The sequence below is a fragment of the Mustelus asterias genome, chromosome 4, assembly GCF_964213995.1.
Source record: "Mustelus asterias chromosome 4, sMusAst1.hap1.1, whole genome shotgun sequence".
In the NCBI taxonomy this organism is placed as follows: Eukaryota; Metazoa; Chordata; class Chondrichthyes; order Carcharhiniformes; family Triakidae; genus Mustelus; species Mustelus asterias.
The window spans coordinates 51,430,328-51,446,356 of NC_135804.1; the positions used below are offsets into that span (position 1 = coordinate 51,430,328).

The 16,029-nt window shown below is 44.8% G+C and overlaps 1 protein-coding gene across 6 annotated transcripts in view; it reads right to left on the reverse strand.

Annotated features, from left to right (window-relative positions):
* Positions 1–16,029, reverse strand: part of fhod1 (formin homology 2 domain containing 1) — a 322,304-nt gene that overhangs the window by 278,725 nt on the left and 27,550 nt on the right. For all 6 annotated transcript variants that reach the window (XM_078211000.1, XM_078211005.1, XM_078211004.1 and 3 more), the window contains exon 2: positions 10,357–10,463. In XM_078211000.1, the coding sequence (XP_078067126.1) occupies positions 10,357–10,463 (107 nt within the window). The remainder of the gene's footprint in view (positions 1–10,356; positions 10,464–16,029) is intronic.

Here is a 16,029-nt window from a genome sequence, read left to right on the forward strand (position 1 = left end):
AGAATCATTTATTTGATTTTCCCACACTGCCTAGCACGTAGCGTTTCAAAGAAAGTCAATTTGATCAGTTCAAATCACGGGTGAAAATCAGGGTATAACATAATGTTATCGCCAACCATTCTGCACTTTTGAACCCCATGCACCTGTATAGAGAGGCCTTTTCAGTACATGTTGTTTCCACAATCATTCATTCTAATTAGCAAATGCACTGGGGAGTCACTGAATATCCAACTTTAATTACACGGGGAAACAGACAGAAACAACACTAATGTAATCATGGCACCATTTTGTGTGCGTTGCCAAATGCAAAATTGGCATATTTAGATAATTACAATGTTTCACTACTGCAGGAGCTTAAATAATCCCTACCCTACAAGTCACATAAAGCCAGCGGATCGGAGCTATACTGCCAGTTCAGCACAGCTCAGTCAGGCAAAGCTCGACTCACTGCCACACAAGTGGCAAGTTACTTTTCAATGTTACTGAGCAGGCAATGGGAAGGTTGGTCCTTTATCAACATTAAAAAAGCTAAAAATGAAATTTAGCTGTTCTAGGTATTCCATCTGTTTGTAATTCACTTCACACAAATTGTGGCGTGAACGGGTAGTGGTGAAAAAGCAAACACCTCAAGGAGCTCTCGCATGCTATCAAATCCAATAATGTAGAGGTGAAAATTGCGTGTGGGGGAGTGGGGGGAGCTGGAACTATGTAAAACACTAGTTAAACCACACCTACCGCACAGTTTAAAATTCTGCTCACTCTATCATAGGAAAGATGTGATCACACCAGAGAGATATGAGGAGATTTACAAGGAGGTTCCCAGAAGTGGAGAAGTTTTGGAATGAGGAAAGTTTGGATAGACTGAGGTTGTTTGCTTTGGAACAGAGGAATCCAGAGAAGATTTAATGGAGGTGGATGAAAATATGAGCAGCCTAGATAAAATGGATAGAAAGTAGATGAATAACCAGGGGCATAGATTTTAAAGCGATCGGGGGAAGGATTGAAGGAAGCTGAAGAGTACTTTATTCCGCCCAGAGGATGGTGAGGGTCTGGAACTCACTGCCTGAAAGGGTGGTAGAAGCAGAAACCCTCATTGCATTTTAAAAAAAATATTTGGATACTCTGTAATCTACAGGGCAGCTAACCAAGAGCTGGAAGGTGGGATTAGGCTGGACAGCTCTTTTTCAGCTGACACAGACACAATGGGCCAAATGGCCTCCTATTGTGTTCTAATTCTTTTCTGTGCTTCCATGTATGTCAACCAATTGTCAGCAAACAATGATTCAACCATCTAGCGATAGAATAATTTCAAGTATTGAAAGTACACAGCAGACAAGTTATATTGCTGGAGATTAACAGTAAGAAGCCAATGACTTTTATGAAATTGGAAGAGTTCTTTTGATATCATTTCTCGGGCTCCTCAGTGCAGCCTATTTCAATTTATTTCATGCCCCAGCAGTCAGCTGGAATGTTGGAATACCAGGGGAATTGTGAGTCACCGGGCTTGGACTGCAGGCTTTATGCCTGTTCCTTCCCCAGTTCCTAACAAATATTTGTTCCATTTTACAGATTCGAAGCCAAACACCACAAGAGCTGTCAAGAAGCTCAGAAGATGCCCACAAAGACACAATCTCTTGTACAGTAGAAATACTGTACACTATGCACTATGTAATAACATAAGGCAGCCCCCACAAGGAATGTCACTGCTGCAATTCAGAAGTTCTCCTGGCAGTTTCCAGTACAGAACTGGAGAAGTCAGAGATCAAACAGCTTTTAAACAAACACAGAACCAGGAAAGAAGAGGGGTTGATGAAAGAGAGGATAGAAGGGCAATAGGGTGGGAGGGTAGGAGCAACCATATACTAAATGACAAAGGAGGATGGTGGTGCTAGCAGAAACAGGATGGAATTGGGACAAGTGAAAAAAAACACAAATGATGGGCCGGAAGAAATGAAAAATTCTTGCACTCAATCTCAAGTCCAACAGACTATCAAAAAATGAGGACCTATCCTTTGAGTTTGGCAACACCAGCTATTGGTAATGACTGTAACTATTTACTTGTCAAATTACCTCCTCTTTAGCCTTACACCATCATCCCAATGGTGGATTCAATGGAGAATAAAATCATTAATGCTGGTGAAAGCAGTTCTTCCTTTCTAAACCGCAAAAAAGATCAGAGCCCAGGAATCTGCCAGGCACAGGCAGTTTCTTCAAGTTGTAGATAAGCAGAGGTGCAAAAGTTTGATTTTAGGTGGTAGAAAAATAGACCTTTGAAGAACAATGAATATGATACTTGCAGATTCCCAGAGGGAAAGAAAGTGATAGCTGGCAAGTGTTAAATGATAGAAGTTTGCAGATAAATTTATTATTTGCAAGCGACTGACCCATCAGAAACAGAGAGAAGTGCATGACTAGAAAGGTTTGGCTGTTCATTTGGATCGTGCGACTTTATACATTAGCGGTGGGCATGTTAGGACTACTTCCAGCCACATATTGAAACCCTGACCACAACTGGGCCAGATAAAAAAAACTTTAGGGCTGGTTGTATTTAAATGGTGGTTGCTAAGTTACATAAAATGTCGGTTTATTTAAACCTGATGCAGTTCTGCACTTCAGCATTTATTTTCAGCTATAGTTGTTTCTTTTTTTCTTCCTTCATGTTTTCCCCATCCCCAAATTAAACACCAAGGACACTGTTTGCTCTTTTGTCTCTATAATAGTAAGAGGGGATGCAGACTGGTGGGATGTGGAAAATAATTAACTGCACAGCATGAATAGCAGGGCACAGTGGTTAGCACTGCTGCCTCCAGTGTCCGGGACTCGGGTTCGATTCCTGCCTGAGATGACAGTCTGGAGTTTGCACGTTCCCGCAGTGTCTGCGTGGGTTTCCTCTGGGTGCTCCAGCTTTCTGTCACAGTCCAAAGACGTGCAGGTTAAGTGGATTAGCCATGGTAAATGTTATGGGGATAGGGCATAGGGGAGGTCCTGGAATGGATGCTCTTCCGGGGGGTCAATGCAGATTTGATGGGCAGGATGGCCTCTTTCTGCATGGCAAAGATTCTATGGAATATCATCACTTAATATCCTCAATTTGTTTTCCCACCCATTTTCTTCCCTTAGAAGGGTAGGTTTTGAATTTCCATTTGAAGTCAGTGGAAAATCAGGTGGACTCCAAAAAAAGCATAGACATAGAAGACATAGAAACCCTACGGTGCAGAAGGAGGCCATTCGGCCCATCGAGTCTGCACCGATCACAATCCCACCCAGGCCCTACCCCCACATATTTACCCGCTAATCCCTCTAACCTACGCATCTCAGGACTCTAAGGGGCAATTTTTAACCTGGCCAATCAACCTAACCTAACCATTGTGGATCAACAGGTCTAAGATTTCCAGCCTGAGCTGATCTCAAACAGAGAGGTAGGAGCGAGGCTAGGGAAAAAGGTGAAAAGCTGTCAAAACATTGCCAGTTCCCATTGCCATCCAGTAACTCCAAATAAAAAAGTCCACAGACATGGAGATTGGATGTCATGCTTTCCTTTGCCAGTCTCCAAACATTCCCATTCCAAACATTGACAGATGTGGAGAAGCCACTGGGTTGAGGGAGCAGACGCCAAGCCATCTCCTTGGGAGCAGGCTGTGATGTGATTTCATCTCCAAACTCTCCTTTTCTCTCTTTGTAAGTCCTTAAACGTGTTGTTGCCTCCCAAATGCATGCTGACCTTTCCCAGAACCCTCCAATCAGGTCACCACCCTGTCAATGTATAAAACAGTTCTTATCAAAGTCACAATTGACATCCTATGAGACAACGATAATATTTTGGGGGGGCGGGGGGGTGGATTTTCTGGCTTCCTCACAGTGTGTTTCTCACAGCAGGAGCAGCACACCATTCACCAGCAACGTGATATTCTGGTCCCGTTGCTGTCAATGGGATTTCCCAATGACTACACCCCACACCACCAGGAAACACAGGGGTGCGCCGTTGGTGGAAGCAGAAGATCCCACTGGCGTGAAATTCTGGCCTTTCTCTCCTCATCCATCTCAACCTGTCTGCAACATTTTAACACAATTGACCACATCCTCCTATAACACCTCTCTCCATTGTCATCCAGCTGGGTGAGATTGCACTCGCTTAGTTCCATTCTTATCTATCTAATCGTGGCCAGAGTATCACTTGCAATGACTTATCTTCCTGCTCCCACACTGTTACCTCGAGTGTTCTCAAGAATCTGTACTTGACTCTTCCCATTTCTCATCAACATGCTACTCTCTTCGTGACATCATCCGAAAGTACATCATGAGTTTCCACATGCACACTGTTGGCACTCAGCTCTACTTCATCACCACTTCTCTCGACCCTGCCACGCTCTTGACCCTGTCAGACTGTGGCCGGAATTTTCCTGGCCATTCACACCAGCGGGATCTTCCAATCCTGCCAATGGCATGCCCACCCAATGCAGATTTCCCGGTGGTGAGGGGTGCATTCAACGGGAAACCCTATTGACAATGGTGAGACAAGAAGATCTCATTGCCAGCCAAGGTGGGCCACCTCTGCTGCCACAAAGCACATGGCGGGTTGCATGGAAAATCCCATCCTCTTGTGGGATTTCTCCAATTAAATATAGAGAAGACTGAGCCATTTTTGATCCCCGTCACTAATTCTTCTCCCTGGCTGCCCACTCCTTTGCTCTTCCTGATGGCTGTCTGAGGCTGAACCAGTCTGCACAAAACCTTGGTGCCATGCTTAACCCAAAAAGGACCGTCAATTAGATAGAATTCCTACAGTGCAGAAGAAAGCCAATCGGCCCATCAGCCCACATATCACCACTGCCACTAACACCATCCATCTCCAATTCTGAAATATGGCCCATCCTCCCCCACCCCACCCCCCTACCAACCATAGTTTCAGCTGATCTGATGCCAAAACCCTCTTCCATGTTTTTGTTACCTCTAGACTTGACTATTCCAACACACACATGGCTGGTTTTCCATATTCTACCTTTCGTAAACTTGAGATCACCCAAAACACTGCTGTCCTAACACGCGTTGAGTCCCCTTCACCCATCATCTTGTGCTCGCCAACCTGCACTAGCTGTTGATTAAGCAGTGCCTCGATTTTAAAATTCTCCTCCTGGTTCTTAAATCCCTCCCTTCACCAGTCTCACAACCATTCAAGATATTTGTTTTCCTCCAATTCTGGCCACTTCAGCATCCCTTTTTTAAAATTGCTGCAACGCTGGTGGCTGAGCCTCCTGCTACCTAGTTCCTAAGCTCTTGAATTTCCTCCCTACACCTCTCCTGTTTCTCTAGCCACTTTAGAACACATCATAAAACCTATCTCTTTTGACCAAGTTTTTGGTCATCTTCCTAATATCACTTGATATGGTTCATTTTTGTTTTTGTTCTATAAAACTATTTTGTTCAATTTTGTTCTATAAAACTATGCGAAGCAGGATGAGATATTTTACTCTGTTAAAAGTGCTAAGTAAATACAAGTTATTGCTGAGGCAGTCAGCTAGATTGTCAACTTGCCACTTGAGTATAAAGTGCTTAAATTTCCTTTCCATTGACTTCAATGGAAGTTCATAATCCCCTTTGGAATGGTAAGAGGAGGGAAGAAAATGGGCTGGGAAAACCAATTGAGGACACTGAGTGATGGAATGAATTCAAGCTGCACAATTAATTATTTTGTAAATTCCACCAATCTGCAACCTCTTTCACTGCTTATAAATAGAGACAGAAGAACAGATGGTTTAGGAGTGTCCTTGGTGTTTAATTTGGGGAAGGGGAAACATGAAGGAAGAAGACAAGAAACAACTAATAGCTGAAAATAAATGCTGATATGCAAAACTGCATCAGGTTTAAATAAATCCACATTTTATGCAATTTAGCAACCACCATTTAAATACAACCAGTCTTAAAGTCTTTTTATCTGGTCCAGTTGTGGTCAGGGACTCGGTATGTGGCTGGAAGTAGTTCTAAAGTGCCCACCACTGAGGTCTAAAATACCCACAGTTTAATTACTTTTATATCAGTTATATAATTTTTGGCACTTGAAGCTATAGTTCTTGATGTTTAAAACAATTCCACTGCCTTTGAAAGAAAATTTGCAATACAAATAAAGTCTGTTTAATCTGTTTTCTTTTCAATGTCATAGTTTACCAGTTACTGGGATACCTAACCTGACAATAAATATTCTTTACAAGGGAGGATTCAGATATTTTATTGTTGCGATTGCTCAACTTAATCCATGTCCAAATAGAAATCACTGCATAAGGCACACTAAACACAGCTATTTAAAATGCAGGGCAAGGATTTTTACTTTGCATTCCTAACCTTGTATCAATAGAAACAGTAGTCATGCAGAGCTTGTACAGATACCCCACTGTTTCTTGCAGCTCACTAGCCTTAAGCTGTATAATGGGAAGGGCAAGTGATCCACCATAGCACAACATGCTAAAACTTATTGCATGTCAGAGGATGAATTTTACTAGCAGTTGTTGTTGGGATTGTGTCCAGGCAAATGAAAATGGCTACATCAGAGTAGGTCGAAGGGACAACAATACCTTGCCCTGAAAGTGGATATAATGGAATTGTAACATATTAATTTTACTATGTTACAATTATTGAGTAACTAACGAATGCTTGAAAACAATGTGTTTCAGATCTCCGATGTGCTACTTCACTGATTAGCAAACATGTTTCCAACCACGTAGTCACTTCCGGATGTCAGATGTGTCACCGTGTGTCACTGCTGTTGGAAAATTGAGGGAACTGCTTCGGAAAGGGGGCAAGGGTGGGGAAAACTGAAATACAATCAAAAGGTTAATCTCTTTAAGCTGCTTTGCCATAACCTCCAGCGGCTGGCTACACGTGCGACTGATGGATCTCTGGATTCCTCTCAGTCAGGGCAGGCTCGTGCTGTGAAGAGGCTGGAAAGGAAATCAGGAAAGGTAAAATAAAGTAACGATAAACTGACTCAGAAATCTGACCAAACCTTATGTTAGGAGAGAGAGAGAATTGAAAATGCAAGTTAAAAAATAAACACTGTAAATGAATCCCTGCTACTGGCATTAGATGAAGATTGAGTGAAAAGCTGCATGTAGTCTGCCTTGCATACAACAGGTTAGTCATAACATCACTCATCCAAAATGGGAAATTTCTAAACCTTCCAACCATTACGCTGCAACTGGGATTTGCTTACATCATTAATACCATTCTGCCCAGCAAGTAGATTTGATATTATTCCAACATTTAAGGTTCATCAGTGGACTGCTTGAGAAAAGCCACATTCAAGCCATTCCCATATGTTGGAATATTTTGTTACTGCAGCAACTGCAACATATAATAACCCAACGCAATTTAAAAATACAATTCCATTTGAATGAAAAGCAGAAACCAGAGCCCAATGCAGAGAGGGTGCATTCTTGAACTCAGTTGGTAGCCTACCAAACCTTTATGTTTTGCTTCACTTGCACTTTCGATAATGTCAGCAATTCTAACTGAACCACAGCTCAATTAGCTTCACTTTATTAACTTTTATATTTGACAGCGGAATTCATCATTGAAGTTATTTTACCGTCCCCTTTTTGTTGCTAGGTTCAATATAATGTACTCTTTCATGGGATGTGGGCATTGCTGGCAAGACCAGCATTTGTTGCCCATCCCTAAATGCCCTTGAACTGAGTGCCTTGCTGGGCCATTTCAAAGGGCAGTTAAAAGAGTCATTGCTGCGGGTCTGGAGTCACATAAAGGCCAAGCCAGGTAAACATGGTAGATTTCTGGCCATAAAGGACATGAGTGAACCAGATGGCTCTTTATGACAATCGATGAAAGTTTTATGGTCACCATTATAGAAATTAGCTTTCAATTCCAGATTTTTTGTTAATTGAATTTAAATTCCACCAGCTGCCATGTCTCCAAAACCTGCGCTTGGACTTCAAGATATTCGTCTAGTGACATTACCACCGTGCTACAATCTCCCCACATTCCTGGCACTGCTTATCAAACATCATTTTGGGAGCATCATTAGTTAAAGGAATTCAGCAGTTCAAGCAGAAGGAATACAGGGATGAGCATTAAGCCCCTCCTTACCAACACTGCCCTCATCCCAAAAGCCAATAAATAAAATTAAACACTGCTGACTTCCATGGCTTTCTAGTGTCCAGTTCCAACTCCATAACTGAGACAAACTGATCACAGGCATCCAATTGTACTTCCACTATGGCTATTTGTGTGCAAGTCAAACTATTATACATACTTCAGGTTTGACAACATATAAACTACAAGTAGCTCTAACCCTGTAAAAAAAAACACAGCAAAATGGTTGAGTTTGGTGGGTCTCAGAGTAATAACGGTATAGAAGGTCGTCATCTGGTCCATCGAGCCCATGCCAGCTGTAAAGTACTGTGGTTGTTACACAACCAATAACATATCTTATTTAACACAAGATACAACTTACTTTTTGCAGTCAAAAGTGAGAACGTTTTCACCTTATTGCTGTTGCAAGACTTCAGTGTACCAAGTTGAGATATTTCAAAGAAGAAAGAGTGTCATTAATGCAGAATTACACCAGGAAAGTGTTATTCTGGGGGGATTTCTTTTAAACTAGATTGAACTTACTATTAATTGCAGTAAAATTTGCCACCAGTTCATCATAGCACTTTGAAATGAGAATATTAACAAATTTTCCAGCAATAACAATCAGCTTCTTGAATATTTAAGTTGTTAAACAAGTAGTCTTGCAGTAGAGGCAAAATAGAAAAATGTCAAATTCTCACTTGATGTCAGATTTTCCCCGAGTGATGCAGAGTACTCGTTAGTAAATATTGGACATTGGGAGGAACTCTCATCCTATTGGCAGGGGGTTTGATGGTGGGCAAGAGCAGAGAATCTGCCGGGAGCAAGAACCTCAGAAATCTGCCATTATAAAATCACGTTGCAATTCTCCCAATGGCAGGTTGATCTTCCCGCTGGCTAGTGGCATGAATGCAATTTACATCTCTCAAATGTTCGATAAACCAGCTGCTCGCCAGAATCCCGTCTGGCCTTCCAATCTTGCGTCATACCAGCAGGAAATTACATTGGTTTAAAACCAGATTGCTAATGAATGGTGTGCACAAGGTGGCCCTCAGTTCAACAAAGCCTGTCTGCCATTGTGCTGCACTGTTCCTGATGCTCTCCTGCCAGGGCAGATTGGGTGGTGCCCTCCATCTCCATGTCAAATTGGTCTTCATGGATAACACCATGCCGTTGGACTCATGGGCCCTCCTGTGTCACCGAATCAGATCTATATAGCACCTGGGTTTGGGGAGCACAAGGGTTTCCTTCCCCCTGGTGCCACACACCAGTGACTAGCTGGATAGCGCTGTGTTGTGGGTCTCATGCAGCCACCGCTATATAGATCTGATTTGGTGACACAGGAGGGCCCATGAGTGCAACGGCATGGTGCTATCCATGAAGACCAATTCGACATGGAGATGGAGGGCACCGACCAATATGCCCTGGCAGGAGAGCATCAGGAACAGTGCAGCACAATGGCAGAAAGGCTTTGTTGAACTGAGGGCCACCTTGTGCACACCATTCATTAGCAATCTGGTTTTAAACCAATGTAATTTCCTGCTGGTATGATGCAAGATTGGAAGGCCAGACGGGATTCTGGCGAGCAGCTGGTTTATCGAACATTTGACAGATGTAAATTGCAACAACATGAGGCTGGGGAGAGGCTAACAAAGAGAGGGGAAGCAATGTGGGAGGAGAGCTGTACAACATCGGGAGTGGTGATGGGCGATGGCGGACAGAAGTGCAAGAATGTGGATGAGGATGGCTATCAATGGAAGACAGAGGGAAGACCAAGGGGAGGAAAGCTGGACCACGACAAGGCTGCATGAAATGCTCATGACAAGGGGATCAAAGAGATATCACAGTGTTTACTGGAAGGAGATGCACGAGGCTACAGATGGAGGTCCAAGTGAGCATGGGTGCATTATGGGGGGGGGGCGGTTGAATTGTAGATTTCTCCTTGAGGCTGCTAGCCTTTCCCTCCTGGGTTGCTGACACTCTGCATGGTCTGATAAAGACAGAGAGAGAGAGAGAGAATGTGCTGGACTGGTGTTTAAATATGGCGCGGGACCTTTGAACCCACCAGCTGTCAGCATGCGGACGAATCAGCTGCCAACACACCAGGAGATTTGGAGGGGAGCTCGCTTGTGTGTAATTAATGAGGTTCTAAGTGCAGAATCTGGTGCAGGATCCCATCATTCTGGCCAGCAGGAAAAGCCAGAGATATCGGAGAATTCTGCCTATTATTAATCTGGTTGTTTATTTTCATGTGTAATACTTAAATGATTTCCTTACCCAACTTCTTCAAAGAATCCTTCCAGGTCATCCCTCTGTTCATCCAGTGATAATTCCAGATCCAAATAATTCCCATTTGGAGCCATCTGTAGTGCACAGTCTTCCAACTTGACAGAAATGAGAAAGAAAATTAAAATATTTTATATTTATGGCCAAAAAAGCCAATATTAAAGAAAAAATAAAGACTTGCATTTATTTAGCACTTTCTCATGACTTCAGAACGTATTAACGTTCTTAACACCCAAGAGAGCAATATGACGTAATGTAGGAAATGTGGCAGCCAATTGAAGTCCCAAATCAGCAATGTGATAATGGCTAGATTAACTGTTTTAATCATGCAGGTTGAGGGATAAATACTGGCCAGGACACTAAAGGGAGAACACCTCTGCACTTATTCAAATTTTGTTGTAGGATCTATTATCCAAACCAGGAAGGGTTTGGATAATAGACAGTGCCTCAGTTTGGGGGCGATTTTCCCGACCCGCAACTTTTCTGGTGGGAGATGCGCGTCGCCGGCCTTGTCCCAGGATTTGCGCATGCGCACCTCCCAGCGCCAAAGAACAGTTGGAGACCAGACCACTTTGGAAATCAGCAGGAAGAGAGGCAAGTCATTTGAATCTTTTTTAAATATGTTTTAAATGCATTTTAAATGTAATTATCGGGAACTTACCGGTCCCGATTGAATCTCCCACCCCACCAGGAGTACTTCATTCCGGCGGGGTTTAGGGAGACCCCGTCGGAATGAAGGGGGGCAATCGGGGCCCCCCAGGGGGTCAGGCGGTGGGGGGGGGGTGGTGATGCCCCCTGGGCATGGGCACCCTGGCAATGCCAGCCTGTGCCCCTGGCACTGCCCAGAGGGCACAGTGCCCATGCCCCAGAGGCACCTTGGCATTACCCACTGGGCATCAGGCAGTGCCAAGGGGGCAGGGCCTTTGGGGATCACCTAGGGGTGATTGGGGAGGCCCACTGCCACTCTGCATGGCGATCGGTCTGGGATAGAGGGAGGACAGTGATTGGGTTGGGGAGAAAATCACCACTGCTGGGGGTGGGGGGTGGAGGCGTGGGCTGGAGATCGGGGCGCTCTGGGGTGAGGGGGGCTGGAGGGGCAGCACTGCCGGGGTCCCAGGCTGGCCAGCGATTGAGCTGGTCAGCAAACGGGGAGACTGACAGATCGGGACCACTGCGCATGCGCAGAATTCCAGACTCCAGTGTGAATAGGCCCCGCCCCCTGGGTTTTTTTAATGAGATTCACGATTGGGACCTCTGCAGGGCACAGAGTGGGGAGATTTGAGTGAGAAGTTGAACTGACAAAATAGTTGTGATCTAGAACAGTTTTCCCGCCAATTCAGTGCTTTTGGGAGAATCCCTTGGACATTGGATTAATTACTGAATGCAATGACATGTCAGCCTTGCTCAGTGGTGTGTGTTGTGCAGCCCGGGGGCCACATATGACCCATCAGGGTACTGAGTGTGGCCCTCAAGGCATTTTGTTGAATGTCGACCACATGCAGGGATGTCAGATTCTGCTGGTTTTCATCCATGTAGTTTTTTTTCCTACCAGCACAAATAAAGTGATACACACACAAAACAAGGGCACATGACGAGGTGCTTGCTGATTACAAAACATTGACTGTGTGAGCCGTGTGCTCCCTCTGCACCCAAAGTGCAAATCATTTTGCTTTTACCATTTGAAGTTGATGACAGGTCTATTAATGTGTGAATGATTAAGCATTTTCTATAACACATAATTCAAGTTTTGCTGTATTAAATGTTTTAATCTTATTCATGGGGTCATGGTTAATGAACAAGCCCCGATTTCAATCTTGCGGCCCACTGAGGTGAAAGATGACCACTCATGCGGCCCACTCACTAGCTTTGGTTGCCCATCGGCACGGTAGCACAGTGGTTAGCACTGCTGCTTCACAGCTCCAGGGACCTAGGTTCGATTCCCGGCTTAGGTCACTGTCTGTGTGGAGTTTGCACATTCTCCTCGTGTTTGCGTGGGTTTCCTCCGGTTTCCTCCCACATTCCAAAGATGTGCGGGTTAGGTTGATTGGCCATGATTAAATTGCCCTTAGTGTCCTGAGATGCATAGGTTAGAGGGAATGGCGGGTAAATATGTAGGGAAATGGGGGTAGGACCTGGGTGGGATTGTGGTCGGTGCAGACTCGATGGGCCGAATGGCCTCTTTCTGTACTGTAGGGTTTCTATGATTTCTATGATCGCTGGCTGAGCTTATGTGGTAAGAAGTTTAACAACACCAGGTTAAAGTCCAACAGGTTTATTTGGTAGCAAAAGCCACACAAGCTTTCGGAGCTCCAAGCCGCTTCCTCAGGTGAGTGGGAATTCTGTTCACAAACAGGGCATATAAAGACACAGACTCAATTTACATGAATAATGGTTGGAATGCGAATACTTACAACTAATCAAGTCTTTAAGATACAAACAATGTGAGTGGAGAGAGCATCAAGACAGGCTAAAAAGATGTGTATTGTCTCCAGACAAGACAGCCAGTGAAACTCTGCAGGTCTCGGCAGGCTGTGGGGATTACAAATAGTGTGACATGAACCCAATATCCTTAACCGGAGCTAAACTTAACGGGAGCTAAACTTACAGCCTGGCTCACCAGTGAGACTGCTACCAACTGAACCAAGGCTGATTGAGGAGACTTTTGTGAACTACAGTGAAATTTGATTTGATGACAGACAGGCTATTAGTTATAAAGGGGAATTGAGAAGTCAGAATTTCTCCAATGCAGAAGCACCAGGCCATGATTGCCTGTGGTGTTTGATGGCCTGGACCTTCATTACACACAGTTCTGAATTGAATATTTTTTAAAGACATGCTGTCCTAGATTATCAGAGTAACAAGAAGTTGAGAATAATTTCCTCATCAATTTACTGTTACATTGGTAACAGTGCACAATTTGACACATTGACACACTAACATGAAACAATCCCATGGAGTTTTATAAGCGTGTGGATTTACAACTGTGTCATAAATAGAACAAGGTAATGGACTAGATCCCATGTTAAAAGATCAGAAGACTTAATTCAAAGTTGCTCATCAGTGAGCAGCTCTTCAATGCTGTACATACAGCATTATGGCTAAATATTACATTATGCACATTTCTACTGTAAAAGAAGCAATTTTAGCGTGTTACACAGGAGACAACAAATAGGGCTGGATTTTGCCGCTAGTTTGCTGATCCCGATAACAGGATGAATGATTCCTGGCCCAGCTCTGGAGCTTTACTTGATCCCATCCAAAAAAAAACTATTCTCCACATGATCACGAGAAGAAATGCAAATATTGCTCAGGGCAACCCTTCACATCTTTGAGAAGGTAATGTCTGAGTGTGAACCATGAGTCAGCAGTTACAAAGAGATAGTTGTCCAATTAGGAATGGAAACCTACCTAAGCCTCTCCCTGTCGCTGCAGGGAGTAGCAATTAGGTAATACCACAGCTAGAGTTTTTAAAATTTGCAAATGAAAGGAGGAAGACAAAGCTGAAAGAGGCCCTGGGATTGAGTGGGAAACAATGGGATGAGTTATAGATTTTAACACAGTAAGGGCTTGGGACTGCGGTGGAGGGGGAGGGGGGGGGGTGGAATGGTGGAATGAGAAAAACAAGCAATAGTCAAAATAAAATGGAGACTAAAAGACAAAGTAGCAGCCAGAGAAAACTGCATGCCTACTATACTGATAGTAGTCTGTGTCCACTTCTTCCTCCTCCCGTCTACGCAACTTACCATCCCTTCTAACTTTGTGTGATTTGCAAGCTTGGACGAACAACTCGCTTCCTTCATCCAAGTCATTTGTTTCTGTGGCAAAAGGCTCTCACAGGCTGCAGTCAAATTTGCGTTCTTGCCCACTGGCCAGGTAGTGAATGTGGCTGGGTGTCAGGTAGGACTCAGAGTACTTTTATTTAAATAGGCCCTGATGTTAAGATGGTCAGATCTCCATGCTCTCCAATCTCTCTGGGCACACTGGCCATGATGTGGAGATGCCGGCGTTGGACTGGGGTAAACACAGTAAGAAGTCTCACAACACTAGTCTGCTTTCTTGCATCTTTGTAGAAACTGGTCATTGCTAGGCTTGTGCCGAATTTTCTGGCTGATCCACCGCCCCCCCCCTCCCCCGCCACCGCAGGGCTTCACGGTCAATCACGAACCCCCCAGGCCAATCACCACACTCCACCCAAATTGATTGCAGCCCACACAAACCACCCCCCCCCTCCAACCCCCCACTCCCGCCACCAACCACTGTCATAAAGCAGCAGTGGTCCCCCCACCAATCATTGTTACAGCACGGCAATGGTTCCCCCCCCCTACCGTTGCAGATGGCACAGCGGTGGCCACCTTAATGGCCTGCCCCTGTATGGCCCCACCTTTCCTTAGGCCCCACCCCTTGGCACTGCAAGAGTGCCAGGCTGGCAGTGCCACTCTTGCACTGCCAGAGTGGCATGATGGCACTGCTAGGGTGCCATGATGGGACTGTCCAAGGGGCACCCGCCCTCCTGGTGGGGGGGGGGCCTCAATGTCCTCCAATTCTACCAGCGAGGCCGTCACATCTGGTCCCCTTTGATGGGGACTATATATGATCCTTGCCAGTGAGAACCATCACTGGCAAAGCCACAGAGGAAAGTGAGTCAGGATGATTCCATCCCGGGCTCACTTGTAATATTTAAATGCTATTTTTGGGCGCGAGGCTGATCATGCTGGATATCCAGCGCCCATAAGGTTCTGACCCATAAGGTGGGCGGCACAGTAGCACAGTGGTTAGCACTGCTGCTTCACAGCTCCAGGGACCTGGGTTCGATTCCCGGCTTGGGTCACTGTCTGTGTGGAGTTTGCACATTCTCCTCGTGTCTGCGTGGGTTTCCTCCGGGTGCTCCGGTTTCCTCCCACAGTCCAAAGATGTGCGGGTTAGGTTGATTGGCCATGCTAAAAATTGCCCTTAGTGTCCTGAGATGCGTAGGTTAGAGGGATTAGTGGGTAAATATGTAGGGATATGGGGATAGGGCCTGGGTGGGATTGTGGTCGGTGCAGACTCGATGGGCCGAATGGCCTCTTTCTGTACTGTAGGGTTTCTATGATTCTATGATTCTATGAGAGACGAGAAATCGGGTGTGAACCTGGCTTCTTGGCTCTCTCGCGATCTTACCGACTCGTCCCACCCATTGGCCAGCGGGGCGAAATGCTAAGATCGCTCCCAGTGTGTCTAACCACTGGGAATGATGTATTTTAATCAAGATTTCTCCTTTCCTCTCTCGGTGACTTTGGCGCCCTTTCTTTTAGCTGATGCAGATTCTTCCTATTACGCCATGTTGAGAGTTGTCATCACACTTTGTATTACTAATAAACCTGTAATTGATGTGCCTTTCATTTCATGTTCTAAATAATCCTCGATCCTACTTTCACTTCTAATTGTGTTTGAGACGTAGTCCATCAGCAATCCTTTCTCAATCTCCCTCATTCGGATGGGCAGAACCTTCAAATTCAAAGTGGTGGCCTCAATGCGCAGTTGATGAGTCTTCTGCTCGTGGCAATATAATTAATGAGACTATTCCTCCTGCAATTGGTTAAGTGACCAACCAACAAGCCACGACACACAGACAAGCCCGCACTGTGATCACCCAATGGCTACATTTGTGCGTTTTCAGCAAAGGTT